Genomic DNA, 16253 nt, shown 5'->3' on the forward strand with positions numbered 1-16253 from the left:
GAATATTTTCGACCTCGAAGAGCAAAAGATCTGTGCTCGGAAACAGTGTGTCTCATTTTATTTGCTGAAAAAAAATGGGAAATTCCAGATTGAAAAAAATTGGAAACATCGTTTTATATTGTTGGAGAATAAATATCAAGGATTAAATACAGTGGCATGGTAAATATGTGGGTGCATTAAATCCAGTGTATGATTCGAAGGTAACGCGATGAAAAATGGCTTACAGGATTTCGATGAGAAACGAGGTACTTTAAAACTTACTACTTTTTAATACATAAGATGGGATAAGAGAGGAATCAATAGAGTTGTTTAGCAATAGTTTGTGGATAAATTTACATTTTTATAATATTACCCCAGGGCGAGTAATAAGGATTCATGTCGATAGTCATCAAAATTAGGTTATTATACTATAATACCTTATATTATAAATTGTTTTAACATTTTAATGCGTTATATTCTATAACTTATGAGACAAAAAGAATCATATTTATTCTAATTTTCCTTTTGTTTCGTAATTTCAATATTGAACAAATGGAATGTTATAATTTTCAATTTTCTGTTATAAGAAGAGAGTGAGGGAGGAGAGAATGAGATACATCATTTTTCTTCACTTCGTGTATAAATGTATATGTGTATACATTTATATACATGACCGTGTATATGTAGCATGTAAAAGTTTCAAGTTTTATTGTATAGCATTACTAAATGAATTCTCAGGATCGAACTCCAACTCCTGGGCTGCAGGTGAACTGGTGAACTTTTGACCCCAAACGCTTCCCGCGCGCGTATCTCAACTCTTACACCCGAACTTCATATACACTTGAAGATTCTAATAGGGCTCTAGTTAGTTTTACCCGTATCGTCAATCAAGCGTAAAAAATAATATTTCCTAACTTTATAACGTCTTCGTCGCGCTATCCAACATTCCCAAATGAAAATTTATATTTTTAATTTAAATTTTATGATAATCCATAATACTGATATAACTTTCGGTATTTTATCTGTAATTACATTTCAATCAATGTCAACATGTGAATGTACTTTCATACCCTGTATGGATAATAAATTACACACCTGTTTAATTCATGAAATTAAGCTGAATAGTAGTTTCAAACCTATCTTCCGTAGTATATAGTCAGTAGCTTCACTTTTTTAGTTTTATAATGATTAAAAATTAACCAGATGTTCTAAAATCTTTTGTAATATAATAGACAGAACACCCACATTATTCAAACAATTCTTAACTTTAATCTCATTTTCAGTAATATAATTATCTTCAATTCATGAATTCAAACTAAAAAATATATCTTCAGTAGTATAATAATAACTACCCTCATCTCTAATTTATAAATTTAAAATAACTTATAGTTTTAAAAAATCTTCAGTAATATAATGGTAAGTATCTCTTTTCTTCACTGAACACTTCGTTACTATATAAAATCTTCAGTAGTATAATGGTAAGTACCCCCATCTTCAATTTATGAATTTAAACTAATTTGCAGTTTTAGAAATATCTTCAGTAGTATAATGGTCAGTATCCCTATCTCCAATTTATAAATTTAAACTAATTTGCAGTTTTAAAAATATCTTCAGTAGTATAATGGTAAGTACCCCCATCTTTAATAATTTAATTTAAACTAAGTTATATTTTTATTAATATCTTCAGTAGTATAATAGTCAGTACCCCCTTTTTCTGATTCATAAATTCAATTTAAATTCTAGTTCTAAAAACATCTTCAGTAATATAGTGTAAGGTATCCACATTTTTCATTTTAATGTTCCTTTCAAATTTCTGAAAATACTTGATGCAGAGTTATAATTGTTCTAAACTATTAGTTTAATGAGGAGAAAATCGATTATTACTATCTCACCATGTTCTTCTAATTAGTTACTCGGTAATGTAGAATAATATAATATAAAAAAATAAAGAATAAAATTTAATTTATAAAAAAAAATTGACCTATAACTCACCATGACTTGCTGATGCCGAATGAAGAAATGTGACAATTATGATAAACACTGGATTGTAGGTTTTAGCGTGAAATATGGATTCCCATATTACGACGAGGGAGATGTCTCCATTAAACGTTCAATTTTTCAGTGTCTCATTAAGACGCAGTCAATCATTAGTTTCTCAGCTACTTCCCTCTCCGTCACTGTAAGCATACAAATATATATTATAATTTAAATATATTGAATATCAATTTAACTAAAAGCTTTCGTCTGCATATACAATAAAAAAAAATGATTTCATATTTCATTCTATAAACATATAAATACGCATACGTATAAAAAAATATATGTCAGCAAGGAAAAAAGCATTCTTATTATATTTACCCAGAAGGAAAATCTTTAAATTATATAAAATGTAAAGGAGATAATATATTGATGCTAAAGTGTTAAAATTAGAATACAAAAGGAGCGAGAGTGACAAAGGTCGAAAGATCACGTTTTTTAATTAAAGTTTCTTTTTTGGTGATTGATTGAATAATTAATTAGAATTCTAATAATATTTTTTCTATATTTAGTTTTGTCTGAAAATCTCCTTAGTTTGCAAGTAAAAATTTAAAAAATTTACTGTAGAATAAATTTTATAAACTCTATAAATTTTATAAATGTTACAAACTTTATCTAAACCCGTTTATAACAAATAAAATGAAAACTAAATAGAGTAGAAACGAACAGAAAAAAAAAAGAAAACCAAATGAAAAAGCATAGAACAAAGTAGAACAGAAATCAAAGACCATTCTGAAATGGTAGGTATTTTTTTTAAATAATTCCTTTTCGGTCATTATTTTTTCACCTGGTCGACAAGCTTTTAACGTAATTCCGAATCGATTGTTGACATTTCCCCTTCTTTTCTCTCACTTTTTTATTTTACTTTTTTTTTTTCGCTTTTAATTGAGAAAACCGATTGTGAAAGCAATTAATGAGTTTAATCGGTATATTGATGAACGGAGAGAACGGCGGTGGTGACGACAACGAAGATCAAATTAAATCGCGACCATACATCTATTCTTTTTCTCGGCCCTTCCACACCGCAAGAGCCAACAAAAGCTTGTTAAAACTTATCGTGTTGAACGACATTCAATTATATCTCTACGGGTCAAAGTAATTGCCATTTTCTCCATTATATGTATAATAATAATAAGAATGGAATTTATCAAAAACCTGATATATGCAATTTAAAAACTAATTTACGTCGTTACATGTTAAAACGGAAGAAAATTTATTTTATTTAAAAACAAACCTTATACTTTTAAAATATCAGAAATATTTAAATGAATCAAACAAGTTAATGTTGATAATAATCTAAAAAGTAAAATAGAAGAGATCAGCGGTCACCTTTCTAATATTTAAAAATAGTTATACGTTTAAACTACTATAATCGATTAATTAACAAAATTGTTAATAATAATAAAATCAAGGTTTATTATTAACGAAAATAATACTATTTTAGATTTCTTATAACAATATACTAATTATTTGTTTATTAAAATAAAATTGTGATTGACAATTTAGAATTTTGTGGAGTGGATAGTTAAATGTTTTAAACGTGTATACAAACATGTATATAATATATATACATGTATATATATATATATATATATATATATATATATATATATATATATATATATATATATATATATATATACATGTATCCTTTGCTTATAGTTCGATATTGAATGCTCTAATTGTCTGACCACAGGCCGACCACTATCACTGAAACAGCCGAGAATCAGAATTCAGCAGCGGCTACATGTGTACCAAGCGATGCTGCATTTACCTTGTTCGCAATTAATATATTTTGTCCTGTTACATTTTATTTAACGAAGATTATTTATTTTGAAAATCGGAAATTTAATTTGCAACTCAACCTGAACGTATTATTTATAATTATTAAATATATATAAAATGTCATAAGATTTTCAGTAGTATAATGGTAAGTACCCCCATCTCGAATTTTTAAATTTAAACTAACTTTCAGTTTTACAAATATCTTCAGTAGTATAATGGTAAGTACCCCCATTTCGAATTCATAAATTTAAAATAAATTCCATTTTTAAAAGTATTTTCAGTTAGTATGGTATGTACATTATACCTTTAATTTGTAAATTGAAACTAAATTGCAGTTTAACAAATATCTTCAGTAGTATAATGGTAAGTATCCCCTTTCTTCACTGAACACTTCGTAACTACAATCTAATATTTTAAAATTTTTAGTAGTATCGTAGCCAGTACCCTCTTTATTATTTATATTTTTCTTTGATATTAATAAAATGTTTAGTAATTTTTAGTTGTGTAATGGTAAGTACCTCCATCTCCAATTTATAAATATGAACTAAATTACAGTTTTAAAAGTATCTTCAGTAGTATAATAATGGCCAGTATCCCTTTTGTGTTTAATACATTCAAACCCAAATTGAATTTTAACAATATCTTCAGTAGTATAATGGTAAGTATTTCCACCTTCAATTTGTAAATTTAAACTAAAATTACCATTTTAAAAGTATCTTTAGTAGTACAATGGTAAGTGCCCCCATTTCAAATTTATAAATTTGAAATAAATTCCAGTTTTAAAAGTATTTTCTGTAGTATGGTATGTACCCCTACCTTTAATTTATGAATTTAAACTAAATTGCAGTTTTCAAAATTTTCTAAATAGTATAATGGTCAATACCCCCTTTTTGTTTAATAAATTCTAGCTAAATTGCAGTTTCAAAAATATCTTCAGTAGTATAGTAGTGAGTATCTCCTTTTTTATTTGTATAATTTTTAAATTTTGATCTTATTAAAATCGGGGTGTTGTACTCTTTAGAACAGTTACCTCACTGCGATCTGTTGAGACTCAGTTTTCGACTTGAGGATTCGTCTTGTCAGCTAGACGGGACCCCATGATATATGATATTCCATAACTTATATAGAATATATTAAAACGAAAAAGATGAAAAACTAGAGATAATATAAATGTTTCCTTAAATTGAAAGCTGCACAAAAGAGTTACTTATATGGCGTGAAGGTTCGGACATACAAAAGCCAAAGTAAGGCGCTTTACAAAGCGACGGGAAGATCAACTATTATGGTAATCAGTATTGCTGAAGGAAAAATTTATGCCGACGTGGTGAATAAACACCACAAGGAAATCAATACAGACGTCAGCTATCACGAAGTTTGTATTATGGAAGGAAGGTCTACCAAAAAGGATCTACCAAAAGGAGTATATTAGAAATTTCTATAAAGTTAGGACAGACATCCAATCTAACAATTTCTGATGATGAGAGTTGTTAGCATAAGTCGCACTGGTAGAGGACTAGAGGTTCAAACCTACCCGTAGTTGATTATTCCAAACACTACTTTTATGGTACCCTAAAGAAAATGATGACAAGCCGTCAACAGATAGGATGGACTTTAAGTTATGCTACTTTAAGTTAAACTACTTTAAGAGAAGAGTCATATTTAGCAGACTAACAAGCATGAGAAATAGAAGTCCAGAGTAACTTTTCCGAAAACTAATCACGTCTCGCAAAGTGAAGATCAAGACCCAAATGTGAAATCTTCAGAGTGTTAACAAAAACACCTACAAGCAAAGAAATCGTTCAAGGTGGAAAAACCACACCAAGTCGACAAAGCCACAAAAAGAGCGCAAAACCCCAACTATAAAGTCCTCACTATTCTCTCTTCATTCTCCTAGGAAAGTTCTACTCCCCTAGGTGAATTAATAGCCCCAGCAAAGGATGTTGTTTTACTGGGTCAACAAGGACAAGAGCAACCAACCTCCCTTGATAACTCCGCATCCCCGATATTTGAATACCCAGTTTTGCGAGCAATTTTGTTTTTACAACTTCCACAGACAATAAAATGTGGTCGAAACATGTCCGTTTTCCAACAACCGAAATAAATCAAACAAATACTTTCCAATTTATTAAAAAAAAATGTACAAAAATTAAACAAGTATTGATTTTTGATTTTCAATTCGCCAACACTTCCACAGTACAATTTACGTTTTGTTCCCGACAAAACACACGCATATAAGGTCACAAGCGTTTAACGAACCGCCACCCCCTTTGATTCAATACGTTTTGCATATGTTTACCCTCGTTAAACAATGAAAATAAACAAATACCATATGGACACAGCAGTGAATAAGCATTTAAATCAAATTACACATACAATACTCATTATTTTTTTTTTAACAAAAAAGAAAAGAAAATAAAAACAATAAATAAAAATTTCGGTAAATTCTCTTCCTCTATTTCATTATTAATACAATGATCCTCTACCCCATATAATACAAACTTTCCTTATTAATAGGTACATAAAAATTTCATAATATCAATTTACTGGGGGACTTCATGCAGTATAAATTATTACTGTTCTTCTCTTTAACAAACACAATAAACTCAGAGTAAAATCAATAAAATGACGGAAAAGAAATAAGCCCCGATAAAATTCTCATATATTTATGCAAACATAAATTCTAAGACACCAAAATATATATTATATACTAGATGGATATTTTGAAAATAAATTTTTCATAGACGGATCGGGTGCTTTTTTTCATGTTTGCGTAAATAAATTTAATCGATGCATTTTTAAAGCGTATGTAACATAGTAATGGCAAAGGGGTTAAAATGATAATAATGCCCGAGGAATAGAATAATAAGTATAGAATATAAATATAAATATAAAAATATATAACAAAATTTTGAAATCAATTCAAAAGATTAATTTTCAATTTTTTTCCAACTAGAGAATTTTGTTTCTTTTGCTATAAATTTAAATAAAAATAGAATTGAAATTCTGTTAAAGGTCTCTCTCTCTCTGTATGACATATGATATACTTTTTTGAATCACGACTTTTTATTGTTCCACAGTTTTTTCTGTGGAAAAATAAAAAAAAGTAATTCAAATTCAAGGATTTTCTAGAGGATAGAAGCAAAATCAGTTCATTTTTATAAATACTTATGAGTAATAAATAACTTTTTAAAGTATTATACTTTTTGTTGTTTTTAAAAATTATAACTCTGCATCAAGTGCCTTCGAAAAATAATGTTAATTAAATGAAAAATTTGGATACTTTCCAATGTTTAACTGAAGATATTTTTAGAACTAGAATTTAGTTTTTAATTTATAAAACAGAAAAGGTACTGAAGATTACTGAAGATATTTTTAAAACTGCAATTTAGTTTAAATTTATAAATTGGAGATGGGGTACTTATCACTATACTACTGAAGATTACTTAAAAATTTTATTATTATTTAAAGATTGTTGAAAGAAAATAATGGTGGTACTGACTATTATATTACTGAAGACTTTAAAGCATTTTATTAATATATAATAATTCTAAAAATAAAAAAGGGGGTACTGACTATTTAACTGAAATTTAAGTTTAAATTTATAAATTGGAGATGGGGATTCTGACCATTATACTACTGAAGATATTTCTAAAACTGCAAATTAGTTTAAATTTATAAATTAGAGACGAGGGTAGTTACCATTATACTACTGAAGATAACTGAACATTAAAGTTAAGAATTGTTAAAAGAAGAAAGAGGGATCATTTCATACTACTGAAGATACTTTTAAAACTGGAATTTATTTCAAATTTATGAATTCGAAATAAGGGTACTTTCCATTCTACTACTGATGATTTAAAAATATTATGTTGTAATTACAAAGTGTTCAGTGAAGAAAGGGCATACATACCATTATACTACTAAAGATATTTTTCAAATTAGAATTTTATTTTTTTGTTTAAATTTATAAATTGGAAATGAGGATACTGACCATTTTACTACTGAAGATATTTTGAAAACTGCAAATTAGTTTAAATTTATAACTTGGAGATGGGGGTACTTACCATTATACTACTAAAGATGTTAGATATAAACGTGGAAGAATTATTAGGAGTAAGTATTTCCAAAGGGGTTGAGTCTGTACTTTTTTCTAAATTGCGCAAAAGATAGAAAAAGGAAGAAAAAGTATATGATATAGGTCTCTGTTGATTATATTGCTCTAGCAAGTTCACTCCTTCTCTCCGTCTCTCTTTCTCTCTGGACTTTAGTTCAAAGAACTTTGATGTCGATGCAACATGTGTGCTATTGCCGATGCAGCATTGTTCTATGAAGCGAAAGTTGCGATCGCAATATATATATATATATATATATATATATATATATATATATCTACACAATTTAAGCCTCCGATGCTCTCCTCTAACTTTATTGAAACAACAAAGCTTTATAAATCTCCTATTTTATATTATATTTATAAATTTTGAAAAATTTATATCATTTTTTAAAAATACTTTCTCAAATCATCAGTAAACAATGAGATTTAAATAATAAGTTTAATTTTTACCAAAATTTAGAAAATTAAAAATTTGTTACACGTAGGGAAGTTTCTAGGTCATTGAATTTTAATAGATTGTCAATTTTTAAAATAATTCAAAATGGAGAATTAAAAAATTAACATTATCAAAACAATAAATTAACATTATTATTACTGGAAAATGCAATTAATAATAGAAAAATAAAAAAAAAACGAGAAAGATCAATAAAAAGGAATCCCTCAATTGAATAAGAAATTACAAAATGAAATAAAAAGTAAAAGACAGTGTTCTCTTTTATTTTCCTTTTTTTTCGTTTAGAATGGATGGAATCTGGTAAAGTCTAAGCTCTCGGCTGGAAAAATCATTTTCGAAATGACTAAAAGGAAATCCAACGACAATCTTTTTCAAAGCAACGGAAAGCTCTTTTCTGACTCTTTAAAGAAAATCGATCGTAAGTGAGCGTGAGATAAAAAGCTCACTTATAAAGTAAGTAATGGACGATCTTGAGTATAGGAGAGAGTGAAGAAAAAGAAAGAGAGAAAAAAGGGCGATAGGGGCGGAGGGAGGTGAGAAGGGAGAACTAAACGAAAGACAACCCTTAGTTTTATATATATATATATATATATTAAATTTTATATATATATATATATATATATTAGAAGAGAGACGAACTTCGCAGTTAAACTTATTATCCGTAGGTTCAATAAAAAATAGAGAAAAAAAACAATAAAAAATATTTTTCTTGAAACATGACAATCAATTCTTTAACTAGAATTCAATATTCTTCAGCAGGGGTAGATTTCTTTTATTCTTTTTTTTATTCAGATTCATATACATTCATTCGGATTATTTTTTATTTTGAAAAAAATTGAATTTGGAAAAATTTTTTAAATTTTATTTAATTGAATAACTAAACTTTAGTTTTAAAAATATCTTCAGTAGTATAATGGTAAGTATCCCCACCTCCAAATTATGAAATTAAACTAAATTGCAGTTTTAAAAATATCTTCAGAAGTATAATGGTAAGTACCCCTTTTTATCTTAGAACACTTTATAAATATAATCTTATGTTTTAAAATCTAACTTTTTCGAAATTATTTTTATAATTTAAATTCAATTGTATATCAATTATTAGTTAAAACAACGAAAAATTTTGATTTCCAAAAATTTTTTAATTTGAAACCTTTTCAAAATTCAATTTTTTCTAAAAATCCAAGCTGTAATGCTTTTAATATTAAATTATCTAACATTCTAACCGAAATTCATTTTTAAATCAATTTTTTTTTATGAAAATTCTACTAGAATTCAATTACTTAAATACAAAAATAAATAATTTATTGAATAATTGAATATTTATTAAAATTCAAATTCTACGAAGTATATTATTAACAACATTTGAAAATAATTAATTTCTTTTAAGGATTTTAATTTAAATTTTAGTGAAATTTATTATATCAAAGAATTTTATAACATTTTTTAAAAATAATTGAAAACTTTTTGAAGAATTTTATTAAAAATTTTAAAAATTATTTGAAGTCCTGAGAAAAATTTAAATAATAATTAATAAACTTAAATGAATTCATGCAAAGAATTTTAAATTTTAGTTCAATAATTGAAATTTTGACAAGTTTATTAAAATTTTTGACAATAATTTCATTCTTCAGAAAAACTTCCCTACCTATTTATAAAGATAATTAAATTATTGACGAGAATTAAAAAAAAATTTTTTTAAAAATTGAATTCTTGTTATGAATTTTGATACTTATGAAAATTATTGAATTTTTGTAAATAATTTTATTAAAAGTCTTTAAAATGTAGTAGTATTGTAGTTCAAAAAATATCTTCAGTAGTATAATGGAAAGTATCCACATTTTTTGTTCTAATGGACATTTTTTAATGAACCATATTTTTAAAAAATCTTCAGTAGTATAGTGGTAAGTATCCACATTTTGTATTACAAAGAACAATGAGTTCTAGGTAATTATCTTCAGTAGTATAGTGGAAAGTACCCTCAGTTGTCTTAGTTGTTAATTGTTCTTCAACAATTATTTCTTTCTGAAAATTAATAATAAGAAATTATAAATATAATAAAAAATTAATATTAAAACTAATATCGATGTATTTGGCTAAACATTAATAAAAAAAATATATTATGTAATAAGAAAATAAATCTTTGCAAGCTAGCTATATCTTAAAATAAAAATTCCCCTCAATATGAAAATTCATTTCAATCAAATTTTTTTCACCTCGTCAGAAACTCGATTAACTTCGAAAATTCGCCAGCGTAAAGTGAATATTTGGAAAATTCGATATTACCCTATTATTTATATATAAAAAAATAATAACAGAAAACGTCAAAAAATTTATCTAAAATTTCTTTTCACGAATATAGAGAAATTCTCGAGAATTGTATCTCGCATTCAATATATTTTGTCATAGAATTTGATTTCTTAGGTAATTGAGAATGAAGATAATACCGGAGGAAAATACCGAACAAGCGGTAGAGAGAGAGAGAGAGAAAATTCATCGAGACGGATGAAGCGGAACATATTCTCCAATCAATGGAAAGATAATTTCAAATTATCAAGTGAAATGTTGAAAAATAGAAAAAAGGACAAAAATAAATTTTTTATGTCAAATTAAGAAACTATATTCATATAGTAAATGAAGAAATTGAGGGTAGAGAATTTTACTAAAGTGATTATGAAAAAAAAATTCTCCCCTTTTTTCAAAGAAGAAGCAGCTTTTTTTTTTTAATTAAAAAAAGTAGATCAAGTTCTTTTTTGTGATAATTATAATCTGTTGACGATTGACCCACAATCGTGTTGTTATGACGACCTTTATTTTTTTCTGCAAATTACATTAAAAAAAAAAATACACTTAAGAGATGAGAGAAGAGGCTGTGTTACAAAAATAGAAGAAACAATCGCATCAATATTTTAAAACCAAGAGTGGTAACTATTGGAAATTTAAACTTCAACCTTGACAGTTATTTTAGAACTTTGATTGTCAGTCCTTTTGTGATTGACATTTGACAATTTTTCTTTTTTGCTTTAATTAACCATTTTTTAGCACTAAAGGCAAAAAAAAATTTTTTTAAATATTTTTTAACAAAAAATATATAATTTTAAAGAAATTTATAATTAAATAAATTTTTGTAATTGAAAAAATTTTTAATTTACCATTTTTGCAAATATATTTTTATAAAACTAAATTTTTGAAATGTTTCAATTTTTAAATTTACTACATTTTCAAATGATAGACTTTTTAATTAATTAAATTTACAAATATATGTATAAATATTTTAATTTGCTTAATTTTCAAACATAAACATTTTTTATGTGAAAATTTAGTTTTTATAAAACTTAATTTTTATAAATCTCAATTTTTGAAATGTTTAAATTTTTAAATTTACTAAATTTTCAAATATACAAATTTGTTAATTTGATAAATTTTCAAACATAAACATTTTGTAATTAAAAATTTAGCTTTTATAAAAATAAATTTAAACTAAATTTACTAAATTTTAAAATAGTAATTTCTTATATTTATTAAATTTTTAAATATTCAATTTTGAAACTTATAAATATTAAAAATTTTTAATTTACTAAATTTTTAAATATCTATAACTATAAATTTTTTAATTTGCTAAATTTTCCGACATAAATTTATTTTTAATTAAAAAAAACTTTAAATTATATTTTCCAATAAAAATAAAACTTTATATATTTTGAAGTGATAAATTCGTCAATTAATAAAACAATTTTCAAGTTCAATAAAATTATGAATTAAATGAAAAATTATTAAACGTAGTTAATTCATTACTCGAATTACCTTTTTTATTAAAAAAAATGTTAAATTGATTATTTTTTCGATTCAAATAAGAAAAATTTTAACGAAATTAGTTTCATTCCACAATTTTTTAATCAAATAAAATTTTTTTTATTGAATTAAAATGAATTTTATTAAATGAAACAATTTTTAATGAATTAAAAAAAATTTTATTAAATAAAAAAATTATTATTAAATAAAGAAGCTTTCATCAAATGAAAAATTTTTGAAAATAAAAAAAAATTAAATTAAGAACAATTGTAAAATTATTTTTAATGTCTGAAAAGTTATTTTCATTTTTATAAAAACAAAAATTATATTACCCACTTTAGTTGTTTTTTATTATATTTTTCGTTTCGACAATGAAAAAAGCATTATTTTTTAAAGATGAGGAAAAAAGTGTTTTTTAATGGTAAAAGTCCATCATTAATTTCTCCGCATGATGGTCGCGAATCATTAATCTTAACGTCCCGCCAAAACGACGTTCGAAAAAAATATTGCCGCCTAAATAAAAAAAATGTGTATCCAGTGTAATTAAAATACTGCAACGATAAATTCATTTCATGACAAGCAACAAAAAAAAAGTCCAAATACTTTACTGTCGAAATTTTCAATGTTAAACAACTTGTATTTAAACCGAAAAAGAATAATAAATACATAAACAAAATTAATCAGTTTGCATACAAAACAAATTTTTTTTTGCAAAAATAGTGATTAAATTTTACCATTTTTTAATTTAAAATATTGTGATAAAATAGTATTCACTTTATAAAGTAAGAAAAGTATTATTATTTTTTTGTTATTAAAGTTTTTTTCTAGTGGAAAATCAATGAGTAACTTACCGGGACGCCACTTTTTGAAATGATGAAAAACACTTAACCTTCTCGCACAACGACAGAAACACAACTGATAAGTAAATCAAATTGTCCGATTGGTGTATTTCACGCAGAAGTCTAGACCTCGCGGCGTCTGTTCGAGTTATTGCGCCAAGGTTGGATAGCAACAAGTTCATAAATCTGGTAATTTTATTGGGGGAAATTGCAGGGATGGGTTTTGAAACTCGAGAGAAAGTAAGGGGTTGTTCATAAACTATGTAGTCCCTTTTTTATAACTCGAGTAATGGGGCGTTTGCATTTTCAAGGTTGGTCAGCCCGACGAGGCGAGAGATGAACTGTTTTTTGGTTGAATTAGGCTTTTCAGTTGTGACGTCAGAGTCGATTTCAGGCAATTTCTTTTTTAATAGCCAAATTTAATGCAAATACAATCGGATATTAGAAAAACATGAAGAAAATTGTATTTAATTGCTTTTTATTAATCCTCAATATAATATTTCTGTCCATTTACATAAATATCATTCAGCTCTTTTACAATGTCGATTATTTTTTCTTCTTTTGTCTTTTCTTCGATGGGTTTAACCGTCATGAAAATTACTTTCTGATTCCTAATGGTTTCTTTAACTTTTTCAATTCGTTCATATTTTTCATCAATAGATAAAAAATGTGATTTGATTTCACTTCTGCTAAATTGATAAATGTCTGCCACTCCACGACGATTTTTCAGGTGTATTTTGTAAAATATTACTATTCCTGTGCTACTAGTATCATTTAAGACGTTTGATAGCAGAAGATTTCGATTTCTACTGCATGGTTCTCTTAATCTTAAAGTCACAGACATTCCTGTATAATGGTATATGTTCTTAGAAGAATCGGTCACATAAAAAGCCTGATAAAGTACAATTGGCTCTTCATTCAATTCCTCATCACATTGTCTAAGAGCCACTCTCAAAAGTGCAACTCGTAAATCAGATACCAGACGTCCAACTTGTGTTTTGTTTAAGAAATAACTAATTCTATAAAAATCTTCAAATCGAAGTTTGTTTTGTAAATAATTTAAATTTGTTTTGTATGTATTATAATAGTAATCAAAAATGGAACTCGATTTTGAATTAAATAGTGTCTTCAATTTCCAGTAATATTGATCATTGTTATGTTGAAAATAAAATTTTGATTTATATAGAACATCATTTATGTATTTGCTATTATTAATTTTCCAAGGTGAATAAAAGTCCATAATCCTCATGTGCTGCATATAATTTTGAGCCAAATGATTATATGTCAATGAATAAAAATTAATAGCATCTACATTTAAAATGTAACTCTTTAACATATTCACAGCTTCAGTAAACGTTTTCATTGGAACCTTTGACGAGATCAATTCTGCAGCTCTTTGAATAGCATTCATCCTTCTCGAATTTCTTGTATTAGAAAGTTTTCTGTGTTTTATATTATTAATAATAGTATTCCATCTATCAGAAGATAAATCATTTCTTTTCAAATCGACAATTAAAACCAATTTGTTTTCAATTTCCTGATATCTCGCATCCGTAACTGTAAATTCAACTTGTGGCAATAGTATGTATAGATTATGAATATTGAATTCATGCAAAGCGACAAAACCGTGTAGTGATTCACTTACTATGTGATAAAGTACGTTTGTTTCATCCGACTGTGTATATGGTTTCCATATTTTTGGTGGCACTTGACCAGATGGATTCGTTGTTACCAACATAAAGTCGTTAACGAAAAATGATGATCCTTTCAAATTAATTAAATGATTGACATTAGTTACGTTAGTTGTAATTTCTAGAAGCCAGAGTTCAAGTGGATAATTTAAACCATCACGTACTTGCTCAATAGCGATGCTTGTTACTATATTGCAGAATAAATTTTTCTCTTGATTTAAAATTGTTAAACCATTAACTTTTAGTTTTAATAAAAATTCAAGACGAAAATTTCTTATTGGATCCTCTACTTTAGGTGGGTCTTCATCCAATCCTACAACATCAATATCACTGTCTTCTGGCGATGATTCTTGTCTTTTAAACCGTTTTACTATTTTCAAATCGTTTCTTTGCACACTTAAATTTTTCCTTTCTTTCCATATTTCAGTAAAAACAGGTAAAACATACTCTACAAAGATTCTTTTAATTGCAAAAGAATTAAGATTTTTGGATTCCTTTCTCAACGAGCAAATATTCTTAATAGTGAGATTGTTTGAGAAATCGTGAAACAAAATTTCTTGCTGATTGGAAAAGCTTTTGTCGTTATTATCCTGGTAAATATTACTTACATAATCTGCAATATTTCCATAATGGGCAAATAGACCCATATTAATAATGTACTGATATAATTTGTTAACATTCTCAAAGTTTTTTAGCTCTTCGTAATCAGAAACATTAATTTTACTTCGCATTTCTTTAAAAAGATGGATTTTTGCAACTGACTCATTATTTGACTTGTTTAGATATTCAAAGAAGGCATTTAGCACGGGTACGGTATCATTTTCCGCTGGAGTTGAAAGCAGGTTATTGTTATTCAAAATAATTCCCAACGTTGTAATGTAGTGACACACAGAAAAAAATTGATTGTTTGTTAAAGGCGAAATAAATGTTGTAGCCTCCATCTTAAACCACAAAATAAGGGTCACTCTGTAAAATAATAAAAATGAAAGCCAGGTCTCATGTCTATCACAATATTAATAGTTCGTGACTAACATGTAATAAAAATCATTTTTACAAACTAATACGATAATGGTGGAAATGCCACGTTTACAAAAACGTATGCCAACCAAAAAGGACTGTAACAAGCTGTTGTCTGTGTTTTAAGTAATATTCTTACATTTCGTACTTTTGGTTGTAAATACGTTGTTAATTTCACGTGTCAGTAACGAAATAAAGTAATTTTTAAATATTAATTTTCAAATTTATTTGCAGGAGAATAGTTCTTTATGTCAAGGTCAAATCTTAATTTAAAGACTATTTTTTTTAAAAGCTTGACAAAAATATGAAAAATTCTTGAATTTATTTTTAAAATTTAGCAGCCATCTGTTTTTAACTAACGTCATAAAATATAAATTTACTTACCCTTAGATTCTTAGTTCGGTTTTTTCGCAAACAAATAGTACATACACGACTTTAAAATATGCGTCTCTTCATGAAGCTTTTATAGTGGTAATAGTAGTAAGTAATAAAATTATTATCTAGAAATCGTGACTACACTTTTAACATTTCTGTTTTCTTAAGATAAG

At 26.3% G+C, this 16253-nt stretch overlaps 1 protein-coding gene across 2 annotated transcripts in view; it reads right to left on the minus strand.

Annotated features, from left to right (window-relative positions):
• LOC122512674 overlaps positions 1-16220 on the minus strand; it is a 63009-nt gene extending 46789 nt beyond the window's left edge. Inside the window, exons 1-3 of one of the 2 annotated variants that reach the window (XM_043628657.1) lie at positions 16090-16220; positions 13010-15654; positions 1972-2156 (exon numbers count right to left, since the gene is read on the minus strand). In XM_043628657.1, coding sequence (XP_043484592.1) covers positions 13479-15629 — 2151 coding nt within the window. In that variant the 5' untranslated portion in view covers positions 15630-15654; positions 16090-16220 and the 3' untranslated portion in view covers positions 1972-2156; positions 13010-13478. Of the gene's footprint in view, positions 1-1971; positions 2157-13009; positions 15655-16089 lie in introns of those variants that run through there. The other variant, XM_043628656.1, reaches the window with a different exon arrangement.
• Between the last annotated feature and the right edge of the window lie 33 nt (positions 16221-16253).

This window comes from Leptopilina heterotoma, unplaced genomic scaffold, assembly GCF_015476425.1.
Source record: "Leptopilina heterotoma isolate Lh14 unplaced genomic scaffold, ASM1547642v1 Lhet_123, whole genome shotgun sequence".
In the NCBI taxonomy this organism is placed as follows: Eukaryota; Metazoa; Arthropoda; class Insecta; order Hymenoptera; family Figitidae; genus Leptopilina; species Leptopilina heterotoma.